The sequence below is a fragment of the Idiotropiscis lumnitzeri genome, chromosome 18 (assembly GCF_059441095.1).
Source record: "Idiotropiscis lumnitzeri isolate Australia: NSW breed Sydney's pygmy pipehorse chromosome 18, RoL_Ilum_1.0, whole genome shotgun sequence".
Classification (NCBI taxonomy): domain Eukaryota; kingdom Metazoa; phylum Chordata; class Actinopteri; order Syngnathiformes; family Syngnathidae; genus Idiotropiscis; species Idiotropiscis lumnitzeri.
The window spans coordinates 275,774-289,430 of NC_142408.1; the positions used below are offsets into that span (position 1 = coordinate 275,774).

General features: G+C 44.5%; 2 protein-coding genes across 3 annotated transcripts; both read left to right on the forward strand.

Annotated features, from left to right (window-relative positions):
• The first annotated feature begins 756 nt into the window (after nt 1-756).
• nfkbil1 (nuclear factor of kappa light polypeptide gene enhancer in B-cells inhibitor-like 1) lies at nt 757-4,078 on the forward strand. The gene is made up of 4 exons (XM_088281583.1): nt 757-1,276; nt 2,007-2,119; nt 2,539-2,653; nt 3,384-4,078. Exons 1-4 carry the CDS (start codon nt 1,003-1,005, stop codon nt 3,962-3,964), a joined length of 1,083 nt encoding a protein of 360 aa, XP_088137709.1. The 5' UTR covers nt 757-1,002; the 3' UTR covers nt 3,965-4,078.
• An 885-nt stretch (nt 4,079-4,963) lies between these two features.
• Nucleotides 4,964-13,580, forward strand: atp6v0a2a (ATPase H+ transporting V0 subunit a2a). Of its 2 annotated transcripts, none has more exons than XM_088281010.1 (20): nt 4,964-5,578; nt 6,014-6,092; nt 6,164-6,261; nt 7,286-7,423; nt 7,821-7,918; nt 7,997-8,123; nt 8,302-8,384; nt 8,462-8,555; nt 8,628-8,831; nt 9,004-9,154; nt 9,410-9,549; nt 9,610-9,767; nt 10,259-10,349; nt 10,445-10,563; nt 10,656-10,866; nt 10,939-11,058; nt 11,453-11,569; nt 11,735-11,852; nt 11,951-12,122; nt 12,751-13,580. In XM_088281010.1, exons 1-20 carry the CDS (start codon nt 5,468-5,470, stop codon nt 12,851-12,853), a joined length of 2,532 nt encoding a protein of 843 aa, XP_088137136.1. In that variant the 5' UTR covers nt 4,964-5,467; the 3' UTR covers nt 12,854-13,580. The 2 variants fall into 2 exon arrangements, with proteins under 2 accessions (XP_088137136.1, XP_088137135.1); XM_088281009.1 differs by having other exon boundaries at nt 4,965-5,578; nt 8,628-8,840.
• Nucleotides 13,581-13,657: the final 77 nt, after the last annotated feature.

The window sequence follows — 13,657 nt, forward strand, 5'->3', positions numbered from 1 at the left end:
TATTTTGTTGTCACTCGCACTTGAAGTAGTCGTATAAAAAAACAAAGAGCGCTAAACGTTGCGTAATCAAACACCAAAATGTTCAACCAAGTCGTATCATTTTTTAGAATGAAAGTCTGCTTGCTTAATGCGAACACGCATGCAAAATGCCACAGATGGGCTAACGGAACAATTGCTACTTTGACACACCTGGAGCAGAAACACAAAAACCGAGCACAAAATAATACATTTTAATTCTCTGCATTAATTCTCTCTGCTCAATGGAAACAATAACAACCACTCGAGCTGAAAGTTAGTAACTTTCCTTTTTTTTTAACCACAATGGGTGTTTTTCAAATCACCAAACTATGTAGGAGCAGTCGGTTGACTTCTTAACGTGATGGCTTCCTGACAGCTGGCATTTTCAAAGAGGCCTGGGGCGCACAAGAAACTCACAGAGACGCACAATGCATACTGAGTAAGTCGTGTGGAATCTGGCACATCTTTATAAACACCGTTTACGCAATCGCTGTTTTTTTATGTAAGGTGGGCAGATTTACAGAATATTGCCTTGAAAATGGAGAGTGGTGGTTTTCAACTGGGAAGTAAAATGAAGCATGGCATTGGCACATTGCATAGTATTTTCAGAGGGTCCTCGTATAATTATATTTATATTCGATAAGTGACAAACTGCTCATTTCCATACAGTAAATGACTCAATGCTGACATCTAGCGGCAGGAGCACGCCTTGTCCGGAACACACGTGTGCGCGCTCCAGTTTGTACCCGGAATTTATTTGAAATGGGACTGACGTTCTAATTGAAGATGTCTTTTTTTTAAGATATCTTTTATTTTTATTTATTTATTAAATTTTTTTTAACGCTCTAATTGAAGATCACTACTTCCGTCATCTCCGGCGACTACCGGAAGTGCTGAGACGACCTATCACAGCCACAAAACGCGCTGTCCGTTGCTGGGCAGGTTCTGTCGTTTATTTCACCGAATAAACTGAGCACCTTCGGTATGCTGACGAGAGCACAGAAGCGGCTGTGGAAGTATGTCGAGGAGGGCAGCCTGTTCAAACTCAAGTCCTACCTGCGGAAGCATCGGGACTTGGACGTCAACTTCTGCCGGGGCAAGCGGCAGAGGAGCCCGCTGCAGCTGGCCTGTAGCCTGGAAGACGACGCCGTCGTGCGGCTGCTGCTCGACCACGGAGCCGATGTGCTCTGGGCCGACAAGAAAGGAGACACGGCGCTACACGTCGCCGCAAATAAGGCTCTTCAACGCGGAAAAACAGGTTGGTGGACAGGAAATCAAATAGCTTGCACGAAGTCCTTGTGGACTTATTTGTTGTTGTGAGACCAACTTGAGATGTGCTCAAGTCAACAAAATGGGCCAACCGGTCCGAAACCTGCCTGACTGCTTTAATTGGAAAATATTGACGTACTGCACAATATTGGATTCTATTCAAGTGCCACACATTGCTCGATTGTTTCATAATAGTTTGCAACTGTAGCAAATGGTAGACGGTCCTGTCCCAATGCAAGCAGACAGTAACTATTACATGTATTTTGTATTTGGAATCATTCGTTTGCATATTTTCACCTCTCAGCACCAAACACAGTCGACCCACAATCTTCATGGCGTGAAGGAGTCGGGGACAAGACCGACCGCATATTTAAAAAACGAAGAAAGTAGAGATTACTGATTATTAAGATATAGTGCTGTGCTTTGAATGACAGCTCCGTAGATTGACCTAGTCAACAAATTGGATTATATCTTTTTTTAAGGATGTACGGTTATTTTTTTAAATAATGTGCTCCGTGTTAGTTATGTGCAACTGCCATAAACGCAATCAGTTTCTAAAAGGTTGGTGAGTATAACATCAACCCCCTCAGGTAAAACTTCTTAATTGTTAAGTCGCTTTCCCAAATAAACTATAATTATTTAAAAAACAATCAAATAAATCAAGTTACCAAATGACAAAGTCATTCTAATCTCTGATTTTGTCATTGTTTTTTCTGCAGTTTATGACGACTTGGTTGTGCCGCTCAGGAAGAGTTGCCCTGAAGCCCTGGACGCCTCAAACATGGCCGGCGTGTCACCGCGGGACCTCCTGAATGGGCTCAAACACTCCGAGGTAGCACTCAGTTGACTTTCATTTAGTTGAAAGTACTGTGCAGCTTGGAGAGCAGCTTCTGTCACTTGAAGATGTGTGACAAGAGTCGTTAATTCTGAGTGTCGCTTCATTACTTTAATATCTTATTTGGCAACATCAAGATGAGTTGGAAATACTTTGTAACATAAATATGCGGTTTCCTTGTGAGATCTATATCCCTTAAGTAAAAAACGATCCCATAGATGTGAAATGTATCCCAAATTATTGTCAGTCTCAAAGTAGAGCATTCGCTTTCGTTCAGTGGACTCGCATCTTCGAAATGAACAAAAAAAAACGATTTTGCACCTCTGTTTTTGTTACACCTCTAGTTTTTACGATGACGAGGCAATGGTAGAAATTGGCCTCGATTGTCCGACCTAAATGTGCTCTTTTGGTTGCAGCCGTCAGGACAAGGCACAAGTGGCCCATCTGGAGCCGAGGCGGAGAGAGACTGGATGGAGAAGCTGTTTGGTGAATGTGAAGATGAGTTCTGCGAAACCTTTGGCGTTTATGACGGTAAAATCTATCTCTCTAACTTTCAAGCTCATCGATAACGCTTTTTATTATTGTTGTTTTTTTTTTTTTTCTCCTCATAATCTTATTTTTTTGTCTATTAGGTAAATTTTTTATTTTTTGTTTGTCAATTGATATTTATGACTTTTTTCATATTATTCTTGTCTAATATTTTGCTATTTTTTAATTATTTCCTGGTCATGTTGAATTTTGTCTAATATTTCTATAATGTTCCCTTAATGTTTTTTTTAATGATGTATTTTTGCATTTTCCCGTGTTTTGACAAATCTTTTCAATGGTGGTGATATTTTTTGCCATTTACTTTTCCCCATTATTGTTAGAATTTCAAGCGATAGACCAATTATTAGCTGTGCCGAATATTGGTACGGTTATTTGGCATATTTGACAAGTATGGTTCTTTTTTTTTTTCCCCAATTTTCAATCTGGTGGCCGATAAGAGATGCAACTGTGCTAACTTCATGAAACAACTTTTTTTAAAGTTTCAGTAAACTTTATTTTTTCCTATGGGGTTTTTTGTTGTCCACTATTTATTTCATTTTTTGTGTGTTTGCCTACTATTGTATTTAAAATATATATATATATATATATTATTATTTTGTACAGTGTTTTACATTTTTTTTCCCAAAGTCCAAGTTTCACATGTCCCATTATAGCTCCTTACACTGCATGTACATTGTACATAATATTTTGCTCTGGTGTTTTTGCTGTGCAGCGGATGACTTCCTTCCTGTGGATGAAGACGAGGAGGACTACGGTGACTGGGCTGATCGCATCAGAAGAGAATATTTTTCAAAGAAGCATGCCGAAGCTCAGAAAATGGCTGCGTCGTCGTTTAGCGGGAAGAAGAAGAAGAGTAAACAAGAAGAAGAGGAGCAGAGCTACAAGGGGCTGCACGCCAGACTGCGGAAGGAACACGAGGAGTATTTGGCTCGCGCCGCCCGCAAAGAGGAGGAGACCCGGCAGGGTAAGAAGCGCCGCTACGACCAAATGTGCGCGGCCACGTTTCACGGCGACGGCGACGGCGACAAGCTGCTGTGCTACAGCGACATCCCCTGGCCTGCGCCGCGCGGCACCGTTCAGGAGATGGCCGACGTCATGCTGCACGGTGTGGACCGCAAGGACGCGGCGAGCTTCCGGAAGGCGCTGCGCAAGCAACAGGCGCTGTGGCACCCTGACAAATTTGCACAAAGGTGCGAAGCTCGGCTGGACGGGAAGGACAAGCGGCGCATCCTGGACACGGTGACCGCTCTGTCGCAAGAACTCAACAGGCTGGCTCAGAGCCTAAAGCTCTGACAAGATTTTCTTTCATTGGGAGTTGGGGTGGGTGCGCGCGCTTGTGGAAGTGACAGTAATCGCTACTTTTATCGAAACATGTCTGCCATTAAAACTTAAATAATGAACCTGCAATCCGTCTGGCTCCTTCATTTGACAGTAGAACACCTTTTTTTCCAGCATTCATGTGACCCACAACCTGTGCAGGGCCGTTAATTTGTATACGCACTGGGCCTCTTGATTGGCTGCGTTCTTACTCGTGACTTTTGCTACAGTTCTGCTGTGGACGAGTCATGAATGCGTGTGGCGAGTTGCAAATGACAAAAAGACGTTTGCAGATTTTTGTCACACCTTTGTGACTCTGGTTGCAGGTATGGATTTTTTTTACACATATGTGGATTGGAATACACATTCGTAAATCGTTTTGCCCCATACCAGTCTTATTAACATTACCCCTCGCATCACACAATGTTATGTAATGTCCAATCAGATTTCAGGGGGGTCCAGCGCTCCAACGGCCTCCACCAATGACTCTTGGAAGGACCCATTAATTGTAATCCTGGTGTTACAATTTTAATTTGGCAATTTAACCTCTTTGTAATTAAGTAGTGGAATTGTGTAGTCCGTTGTCAGTAACTTAAAATCAATTCCTCAGGTCAAAAGTGAACAAAGGAGGCCTGGCACAAAGGATGGAATCAGCAAGGAGTGATGGAACGGATGGGCTGGTTGCCAGACTTGTAAACGGACCCGTTTTGAATCGTTACCAAAACGGTACAAATACTGTTGAATCGCGTCTTTGTCATGCTATTGCCCAGAAGTTTGATCTTCGCAACTTACTGTGGCTATTTACTCCGACATTTTTTATTCATTTGTTCTTCGCTAAACTGAATTGGCTACCCCGCAATGTCGTTCTTTTATATATTTGTCATCATATTAATTATGCCCAAATTAGCATAATTCATGTTATTTTCCAAATTCGGTCTCGCTCTTAAGGTTGTTCGCGTTCATAGAGTCGGGAATGAGCTTGTCATCTGTGTTGGGGGATACGATGGATCTGGCAACCCAACCCAGACTCAATCTGTGACAATTGGCGAGCCGCGACGGTGCGAATGAAAGGCCCGAGCCCATTTCCCACCCGTGATGTGCTTTTAACCTGCGTGGGTCTGCTAGCTACAACGAAAACTGGATTATTCTCTTTTAAAACACCCGTGGTGGAGTTTGTACACGACGGTGGTTCGTTTGGCGCTTGTTTTGCGCGCGTCAAGTGACAGGTGCCGAAAGGGAGCGAGGATGAAGCCCATCTCGACGCACCAGGGAGGCTTTCGTCTTTGTTTCCGTCTCTTTTTGTCCCTTTAAAAGCCACCTGCTTTGGAAAGGCCAACACAACGGAACCGAAAGGGGTGCTGCAGCATGAGGATCATCTCAAATCACAATTAATCCTCGTGCTAATTGGCGAAGCGCTGCAGAATTGCGTGATGCCGATTTGTTTTTAAAGACAATCAGAGACAAGCGCCACGTTTCAAGATGGTGTTTAGGAGCGAGGAGATGTGCTTGGCCCAGTTGTTCCTGCAATCGGGTTCGGAGTACGACTGCATCAGTGAGCTCGGTGAACTGGGCCTGGTCGAGTTCCGAGATGTAAGTACTCACGACATCATGTTTCGGCAGTATTTACATTTGATTTGTGCAGGTTTGCTAGCATGCATCAATGGTGGACATGCATGCTTGTAGACCACCAGCATGCATCTTCATCAGACTTCTAATAATTCAGTGATAGGCAGTTGTTGTGCAACAGCACATTAGTGTTAAAGATAAAGATAAAGATGGCCTTTATTAGTCCCACAATGGGGAAATTTGAGATAAGGTATCACCAAATGTGTTGTGGAGAAAGTATCAATTTCACTTCATTGTTCCCCAAAATATTAATTTACTATATATATATATGCTCAAGGATAACGACAAACTGCAATTTGTATTTTTCCACTTTCTATGCGAAAATCCAAGTGTGTTGAGTGTGCTGCTAACCTCTCTGCCTCTGATCACCGTGCAAGTTGTCGACCGCTGTGATTTCAGCTCAATCCAAGCGTCAGTTCCTTCCAGCGCCGCTTCGTCAGCGAGATCAAGAGATGCGAGGAGATGGAGAGGATTCTGGGTAAAGGCGACACTTGGAGATACTTCACACACGAAATTTCCAAAACAAAACGTATTCACTTTTGCGGCCAGGTTATCTTCTGCGGGAGATCCAAAAGGCTCAGATTGCCGTTCCGCAGGAGGATGAGAGCCCCCTTGCGCCCCCGCCTAGACAAGTGCTGGAGATCATGGTAAATGTTGACTGCTCACGCGCCACCTGAGGTGTGAAGCCCTCCATCCGTATCGTGACGTAAATTGGGGGGAATGGTTTCTCATTTTGCACAAGCCTTCTCGTGATCTTAAAAAGTCAAGTCTGAAATTTATTTAACAATAATATGTTCTGTAAACATGGCGCCTGCTTGGAGGCCTTCAACCACCCCGATGAGAAGAGCTGCGAGACCTGCTTGCACAGCGAATGATTATTTTTTTCTCCTTTTTTTTTTTGGGGGGGGCACTAAATTTGATGACATACTGAACAACTCAATGTGTATTTGTTCATTTCAGAACTTGCTTTATCACGTCAGATTTTAGTACTGAAACTCTTAGTGTTTTTTTTTTAAGCATAAAATGAGCAAAAGCAGGCACTCTAGCTGTGACATTTTGAATGTTAACTTGAAACAAAATACACATTTATGATTGGATTTTGCTGCTTAACTAATATCCGAACGCGTGTGTGAACGAGTGGGGCTGCGTAGAACATATTCTTGTTCAGAAATGTTTTGGATTGACTCCTCCTTTAAGTCAAGTGGATGTGCATGGAATAATTGCAATAACGTTTTTTTTTAGGTGAAAAAGTGATCATTTTCAACGAATTAAAATTTTCAAACTAAATTCACGATAGTAGCGAAAAAAGTGACACGGGTATTAAAGTCAGAACTTAATAAGCGAAGAAACAAGCTTTCAAAATACAACTTTTGTGGTATTATTCCTTTTATTGTGTAAATGTACACATATTCTAAAGAAACAAAAAGCGCACATGCCCTTTTGTTCTAAATGCTATTAGAAAACAAAGAAAGAAAGAAATCATGTCCGTTTTGAATGGGCCCGAAGCTAAATTAGAGAGGAGTGCTTGCAAGCCTCCAGTTCGCTTTTCACTTGCAAATTTGAAGCAGACGACTTTTTTTCGGTCTTTGTTCCCAACTGCTTTCTTGAGTGACGGCGGTCTCGGTTGCCAAGTTGTAAATAAATCCGAGGCTGCTGCCTTGTGGTTTTCAGGAGCAGCTTCAGAGGCTGGAGATGGAGCTCAGCGAGGTGGCAAGGAACAAGGAGAAGCTACGCAGGAACTTACTGGAGCTCATCGAGTACACGCACATGCTGAAAATCACGCGCAGCTTCATCCGCGGCCGCTCCAGAGTGCGTGACGTTCTGCTCCTTTGTCATTTACACAAATATGTGCAACATTGCGACTCTTTGGGATTTGGTCACCTGGAAAAATAACTGCCAACATTTTTAGGAATAAGACCGCAGGGACGAGGCCGCTTGGTTTCAAGATTGCGGCCAGAGGCCGGGGGGGGGGGGGACTGACTTGCAAAAAAGGGTCAAGTGCCCGGCTATACAACTATAAAGAGAGTTGATGAGCCCCCCCCCCCTCCTTAGATGATGGATTGCGGACCCGATTTTTTTTTTTCCCCCCCGTTACCTCATCTCCATTATTTCAAGCAAGCCGACGACGTTCTCATTGATTTGGTGCAAATGTTCCCGCTTCAAGTAGCCTTTCACACATGAGAACTTGGTCTCTTTTCATAACTAGCATGAGGCGCTCGGTCCCCAGTACGAAGAATTCCCCACCATGGACACCGACTCGGTTTCGGGCTACACCGGCATGCAAAGACTTGGAGCCAAGCTTGGGTGAGCCGCCGTGGTGTGCCTTCACTGGCCTTCTCGTTCCAGAAGTTTAACTCGATGTCCATGTGCGCCCGCTTGTAGATTCATCTCGGGCCTCATCCAGCGGGTCAAAGTGGAAGCCTTTGAGCGCATGCTATGGAGGGTGTGCAAGGGCTACACCATCCTCAGTTACGCAGAAGTGGACGAGAACCTCGCTGACCTCGACACGGTGAGCTCATGACAAAGACATTTTCCAAAGATGCGTGCTGCTTTTAGATCCTGTTTCGGTTGCTCGCCAATCAAGACAAACGTCGACTCCCTTCGGGAAAGTTTCGATGTGGTCATTCAAATATTTGCTCTGCGATAAAATGAGCTTTGCAGTAAATAGGAAACGTGTGTGGTTCTAGGGAGAGATAAGCAAGAACGTTGTGTTCCTCATCTCCTTCTGGGGGGACCAGATTGGACAGAAGGTTCAAAAAATCTGCGATTGGTAAGTTCGACATCACGGCAACGTCTGCAATCTAGCCGCTCATTTGTTCTTCTGCGTTGTCTCTCTGTTTCCGTCAGCTACCACTGCCATCTTTATCCCCACCCCGAGAACGACGAAGAGCGGGCCGACGTGTTGGACGGCTTGCGAACGCGCATCCAAGACCTCAACAACGTAGGGCCGCTCCGAACGAGCTCCATTGCTTTGTAATCCAACGCGACGGTGACGGCGCCATGTTCCCGGCAGGTTCTGCATCGCACCGAGGACTACCTGAAGCAGGTGCTGCGGAGGGCCGCGGAGTCGGCGTTCGCTTGGGTCGTGCAGGTGAAAAAGATGAAGGCCATCTACCACATCCTCAACCTGTGCAGTTTCGACGTCACCAATAAGTGTTTGATCGCCGAAGTGTGGTGTCCCGTCAGTGACCTGGCCAACCTTCGGGGGGCGCTAGAGGTAGGCTCGGTAAGGAAGCGAAGACATCCGTCCGATCGAGTGGGGCCCGCGGCCAATGTCGAAATGAAGTGTATCAAACTTGGAGGTGCTCCTAATATTTGGGTTCAATTTGGCTGAAAACATTTGACTGAACAAAGTTGCTTTTCCACCCTCTTTTCTATTCTTTCGTCAGCGAAAAGGTGACGCGACTCTCCCATCATTTGTGAACCGCATCCCGAGCGCCGACACCCCCCCGACCTTAGTCCGAACCAACAAGTTCACATGCGGATTCCAAAGCATCGTGGAGGCCTACGGGGTGGGGGACTATCGTGAGGTGAGCCCAGGTAAGCGTCATTTTCGGTCCGCTTGCTTCTCTGACTTTTGGTGCACCCCTCAATTCCATTGCAATTAAAAAGAAGTTGCCTGTTCTTGAGTAAAACATGACCATAACAAATGCACAAAATAAGACGATAACGTCAGATTAGCCTTAAAAATTTGAATGTAATTTTTTTTTTTTTTTTTTTTTAAGATAAAATGGTTAATTGAGTTTATTGAGGGCTGAAGCATCGGCAATTGCTCTAAACGTTCGTGTTTTGCAGCACCCTACACCATCGTCACGTTTCCCTTCCTGTTCGCCGTCATGTTCGGCGACTTGGGCCACGGCGCGTTGATGAGCTTTTTTGCGCTTTGGATGGTGCTGACCGAAAAAAAGCAGACGAGGAGACGCTCCAGTAACGAGGTGAGCGTTTTTTTTTTTTTTGCAAATGAGTTTCTCCTAACTGAGAGGATTATTCTGCAGATCTGGGCAACCTTCTTCAACGGGCGCTACATCATCCTCATGATGGGGCTCTTCTCCGTCTACACGGGTCTTATTTACAACGACTGTTTCTCCAAATCACTCAACATCTTCGGCTCAGGCTGGAGCGTCAAGGCCATGTTCACCAGTCGGCAGTGGACGTACGTTACTCTCCGCCATGCCAAAGTCCTAACTAACATGTGAGATTATATGGGAAATTCAATATTTGACCATTGGCCCCAAACTGGAAACTGCCAGTTAACTCATTGACTACCATTGACGGATAAATACGTCAAAGATACATTTTTTTTACTTGGCTGGTAGTGAATGAGTTAAATATGATACTAGCATCATCTTGTTTTAAACAACCACCTCGTTTACATTGCACATATTTTCAAGAAGGCTCACGACTGCATATGAAGCCACCTGCTTTAGGTTGGTCATAAATTGTTTCAAATATTACCTTGATATTTTGTATGTTTTTACTTAGTCGATATTTGTAATAGTTTTATAATAAAAGATTTACAATCATTTTTTTTCAAATGCATTTCATTTCTACGAATTTGCATTTATTTAATTTTGTCGCAATGACTCCCCCGAAATGTGCATATTCTAGGACCTAACGGGAATGGGCTGTTTTTCTACATTACAGGAACAAAACGCTCCAAACCAACACTTTGCTGACATTAGATCCCAATGTTAGCGGAGTGTTCACGGGCCCCTACCCGTTTGGCATCGATCCTGTGAGTAAATGCGCTCAGCGTTGATGGAATTAGTCAAATGATGCCTCGGCGCTCTGTGAGATGTTTTTTTTCTTCTTCTCTCTCCACCTCCACAGATATGGAGCATGGCGGTTAACCGGCTGTCCTTCCTCAATTCGTATAAAATGAAGATGTCCGTGATCATTGGGGTGGTCCACATGAGTTTCGGGGTGGTTTTGAGTGTCTTCAATCACTTGTAAGTCCCTACGGTTAAGAAAAAAAAAAAGAAAATTGAGCTCAAAAACAACGCGTTGGCTAATCATGAGCGTGTTCTTCCGTCGCCCAAAGGCACTTCCAGCAAAAGTATGACGTCTATCTGCTGTTTCTGCCCGAGCTGCTCTTCCTGCTTTGTCTCTTCGGCTACTTGGTCTTCATGATCGTTTACAAGTGGTTGGCCTTCTCGGCGCAGGATTCTAGCCGGGCTCCCAGCATTCTCATCCACTTCATTAACATGTTCGTCATGCAGGGCAAGGACATCGCTCCTCTGTACCCGGGACAGGTACCGACACACCACGCACAAAAATCCAAATCATTTCCTTCCTATTGTGATTTTTTTGAACGCGATTCCCAGACGGGGCTGCAAATTTTCCTGCTTGCGATCGCCATGCTGTCGGCGCCCACGCTGTTGCTAGGAAAACCTCTGTTCCTGTTCTGGATGCATCGCGGGGGCAAAGGCCGGCGCCGGCGCAGGGTACGTCTTCTCTTGGGATCTGGGCCTGATTTCAGACGTCTGCTCCATCATGTGTTCACTCCCTCCGACAGAAAAAAGGACTTCGGATGCTTTTTAGAAAAGAGGAAGCCGGGAACCAAATAAAAGACACTCGGTGTGCGTTGGAATTGGATGGAGAGAAGCTTTGGGTCACAATGCGCCAACCCACATGCAAGTGTGGAGTTTTAGTGTCTTGTGACTCCCTTAGAAGGTTTAGAAGTTTCCAAATGGCACAATGGTTTTTTTGTTTCTGGCATTTAGTCATGAAAAAAAAAATCCTTTCAGGTTTGAAAATAGTCAATGAGGCTTGGATATTTTGTCAACTCCTCAAGTATCCTTGATTTTGTCCTAAAGCAACATTGTTTCCGTGTGTCAGGGTTATGAGAGGGTGAGGCGCGCTAGTGAGGATGACAGTTCAGCGGCGCCGGCTTATGAGGACGATGAAGAGGAGGGACTTGATGAGGCGGCCCACAAGGACTTTCGTCCTAGAGAGGTGAAAGACGCCAATTGACCATGTTCACACATTCTACAATTTTGTCAGTGTTTGAGCTCTTCTTTTGGGTCGCAAGTGACCTTTCGACACGTTCTGACAAACGCCAAAAGTTTGCCCTCGGCCGCTAGAATGCCAAAAACGTTTCCCTTGCGACTTTTGCTCCAGCCGGACTTGGCCGACATGCTCGTGCACCGGGCCATTCACACCATCGAGTACTGCCTGGGCTGCATCTCCAACACGGCTTCATACCTGCGACTTTGGGCTCTCAGCTTGGCGCACGCGCGTAAGTGGAGTCACTTTGTAGACACATTTGCAATCTACTGAGAATCAAATCCGAGATGAAGATGAAGAATTAATTTTGCGGTCGTCGTGTACTTGCAGAGTTGTCCGAGGTTTTGTGGGACATGGTGATGCGCCTGGGTCTGAAGATCACAACCAGAGTGGGCGTGGCGTTTTTAGTGCCTGTGTTTGGCGTCTTTGCGCTGCTCACTGTGTCCATCCTGCTGGTCATGGAAGGTTTGTCGGCCTTCCTGCACGCTCTCCGCCTCCACTGGTGAGCTTACGTCATCCGCACCCTATCAAAGCTCATGTACTCTGGGATTTCTCAAGTATGGCGCATTGGGCACTGAAATGAGCATGTTTCGAATGCTGTTTCCATAACAACGAAGGGCGGACCGCAGTGCCCAATCGGAAAGCAGACTTGCACGAAGGCCCCTCAAAAGCGGCACTGATTGCATTTTCACTCCGTGAGTCGTTATCAGTCCGCCGATGTTCGCCAACATTCGCTCGTTCTCGAATCGCTTTACAAGGATTGTTGTAGAGCGGATGAAATAATTCTCCAAAAAGTCAATCGGACAAAAATAAAAACAAAACGCATGGCTTGTATCTTCAGGCATCTTTAAACTTATTTGAACACAAACGGTGCAGCAACACATTGACAGAAAATGGTGCTCTCAATAAAATGAGTCCATCACCTTAAATGATTTAAATTGTCTCTGGTGCGTGAAAGAGAATCGTTAAAGGAAGAAGGTACCTTTTCCGACATGTACTATCACGGCAGGGGAATTATTCGACCGCACGTGTTTGCAAGCACCATATGGAGGCCCTGCTGCAGTTTTTCATGTGTGTCCTTCAGAGCACCTTCATTAAAAATGACCTCTTCATCTTTTGTTTGTCTTCAGGGTGGAGTTTCAGAACAAATTCTACCACGGGACCGGCGTCAAGTTTGTACCCTTTGACTTCTCGCTGCTGCCCTCAATTTTCGAGCAAGACGGCCTCCTCTAAATTGTTGAAGTGGGCCTTTTGAACTGGCGAGTATGCTGCATACACTCGGACAATGTTCACTGTGAAAATGACAAGGAACCCTCAAGACGATGAGAATTCACTCTCGTAGCAACCTGAACACACACACGCACACACACGCAGTGATGATTTGAAAACAAACAAAAATCCTACCTGGTCTGCCTACTGCCTTACTTCTCCACCCAGCAAAAATCACACGTTCTACATTTGGTAATGATTTGAAAATGTTTCTCAAGCAACTCTCCAAGGCACACAAATGATTTTGAAAGTTTCAACGTTGCATTGTGCTGTTTTTTCATCCATACCGAATGGAAAACAAACTCCCATGCAGCACAATGTACAGTTAGTAACCATTTCTCAGATGACAACGTAGTGCCATAAAGATTTGATTTTTGGGTGGGTTTTTGTTTGTCAAAATTTGATCAAACAAGTGAAAAATTCTCCAGCACTTTTCAGTGATGATTGTATAAAGTTTTTCCCTCTTCAAGATTGTGACAATGCCAAATTCAAACAATGTATTGGCCGTTTGCTTATTATTCATTCATTTATTTAAATGTTCCCTTCCCTGTAATATGCAGAAAAAATGCAACCACTGCTTATTGTATATGGTGATATGGTTAATCATGTTATTTATTTAAATATCTATCTGTATAAGAGTCTCAATATTTTACCATTTGAATGTGTTAAATAAAGCTTTCAAGCAAATGCAGTGGAGTGTGAAGCATTTTCATTGATCAACAAAGTTGGTACTAAATGTGCTAGAAATAGAGGACAACTGGTTAAGAG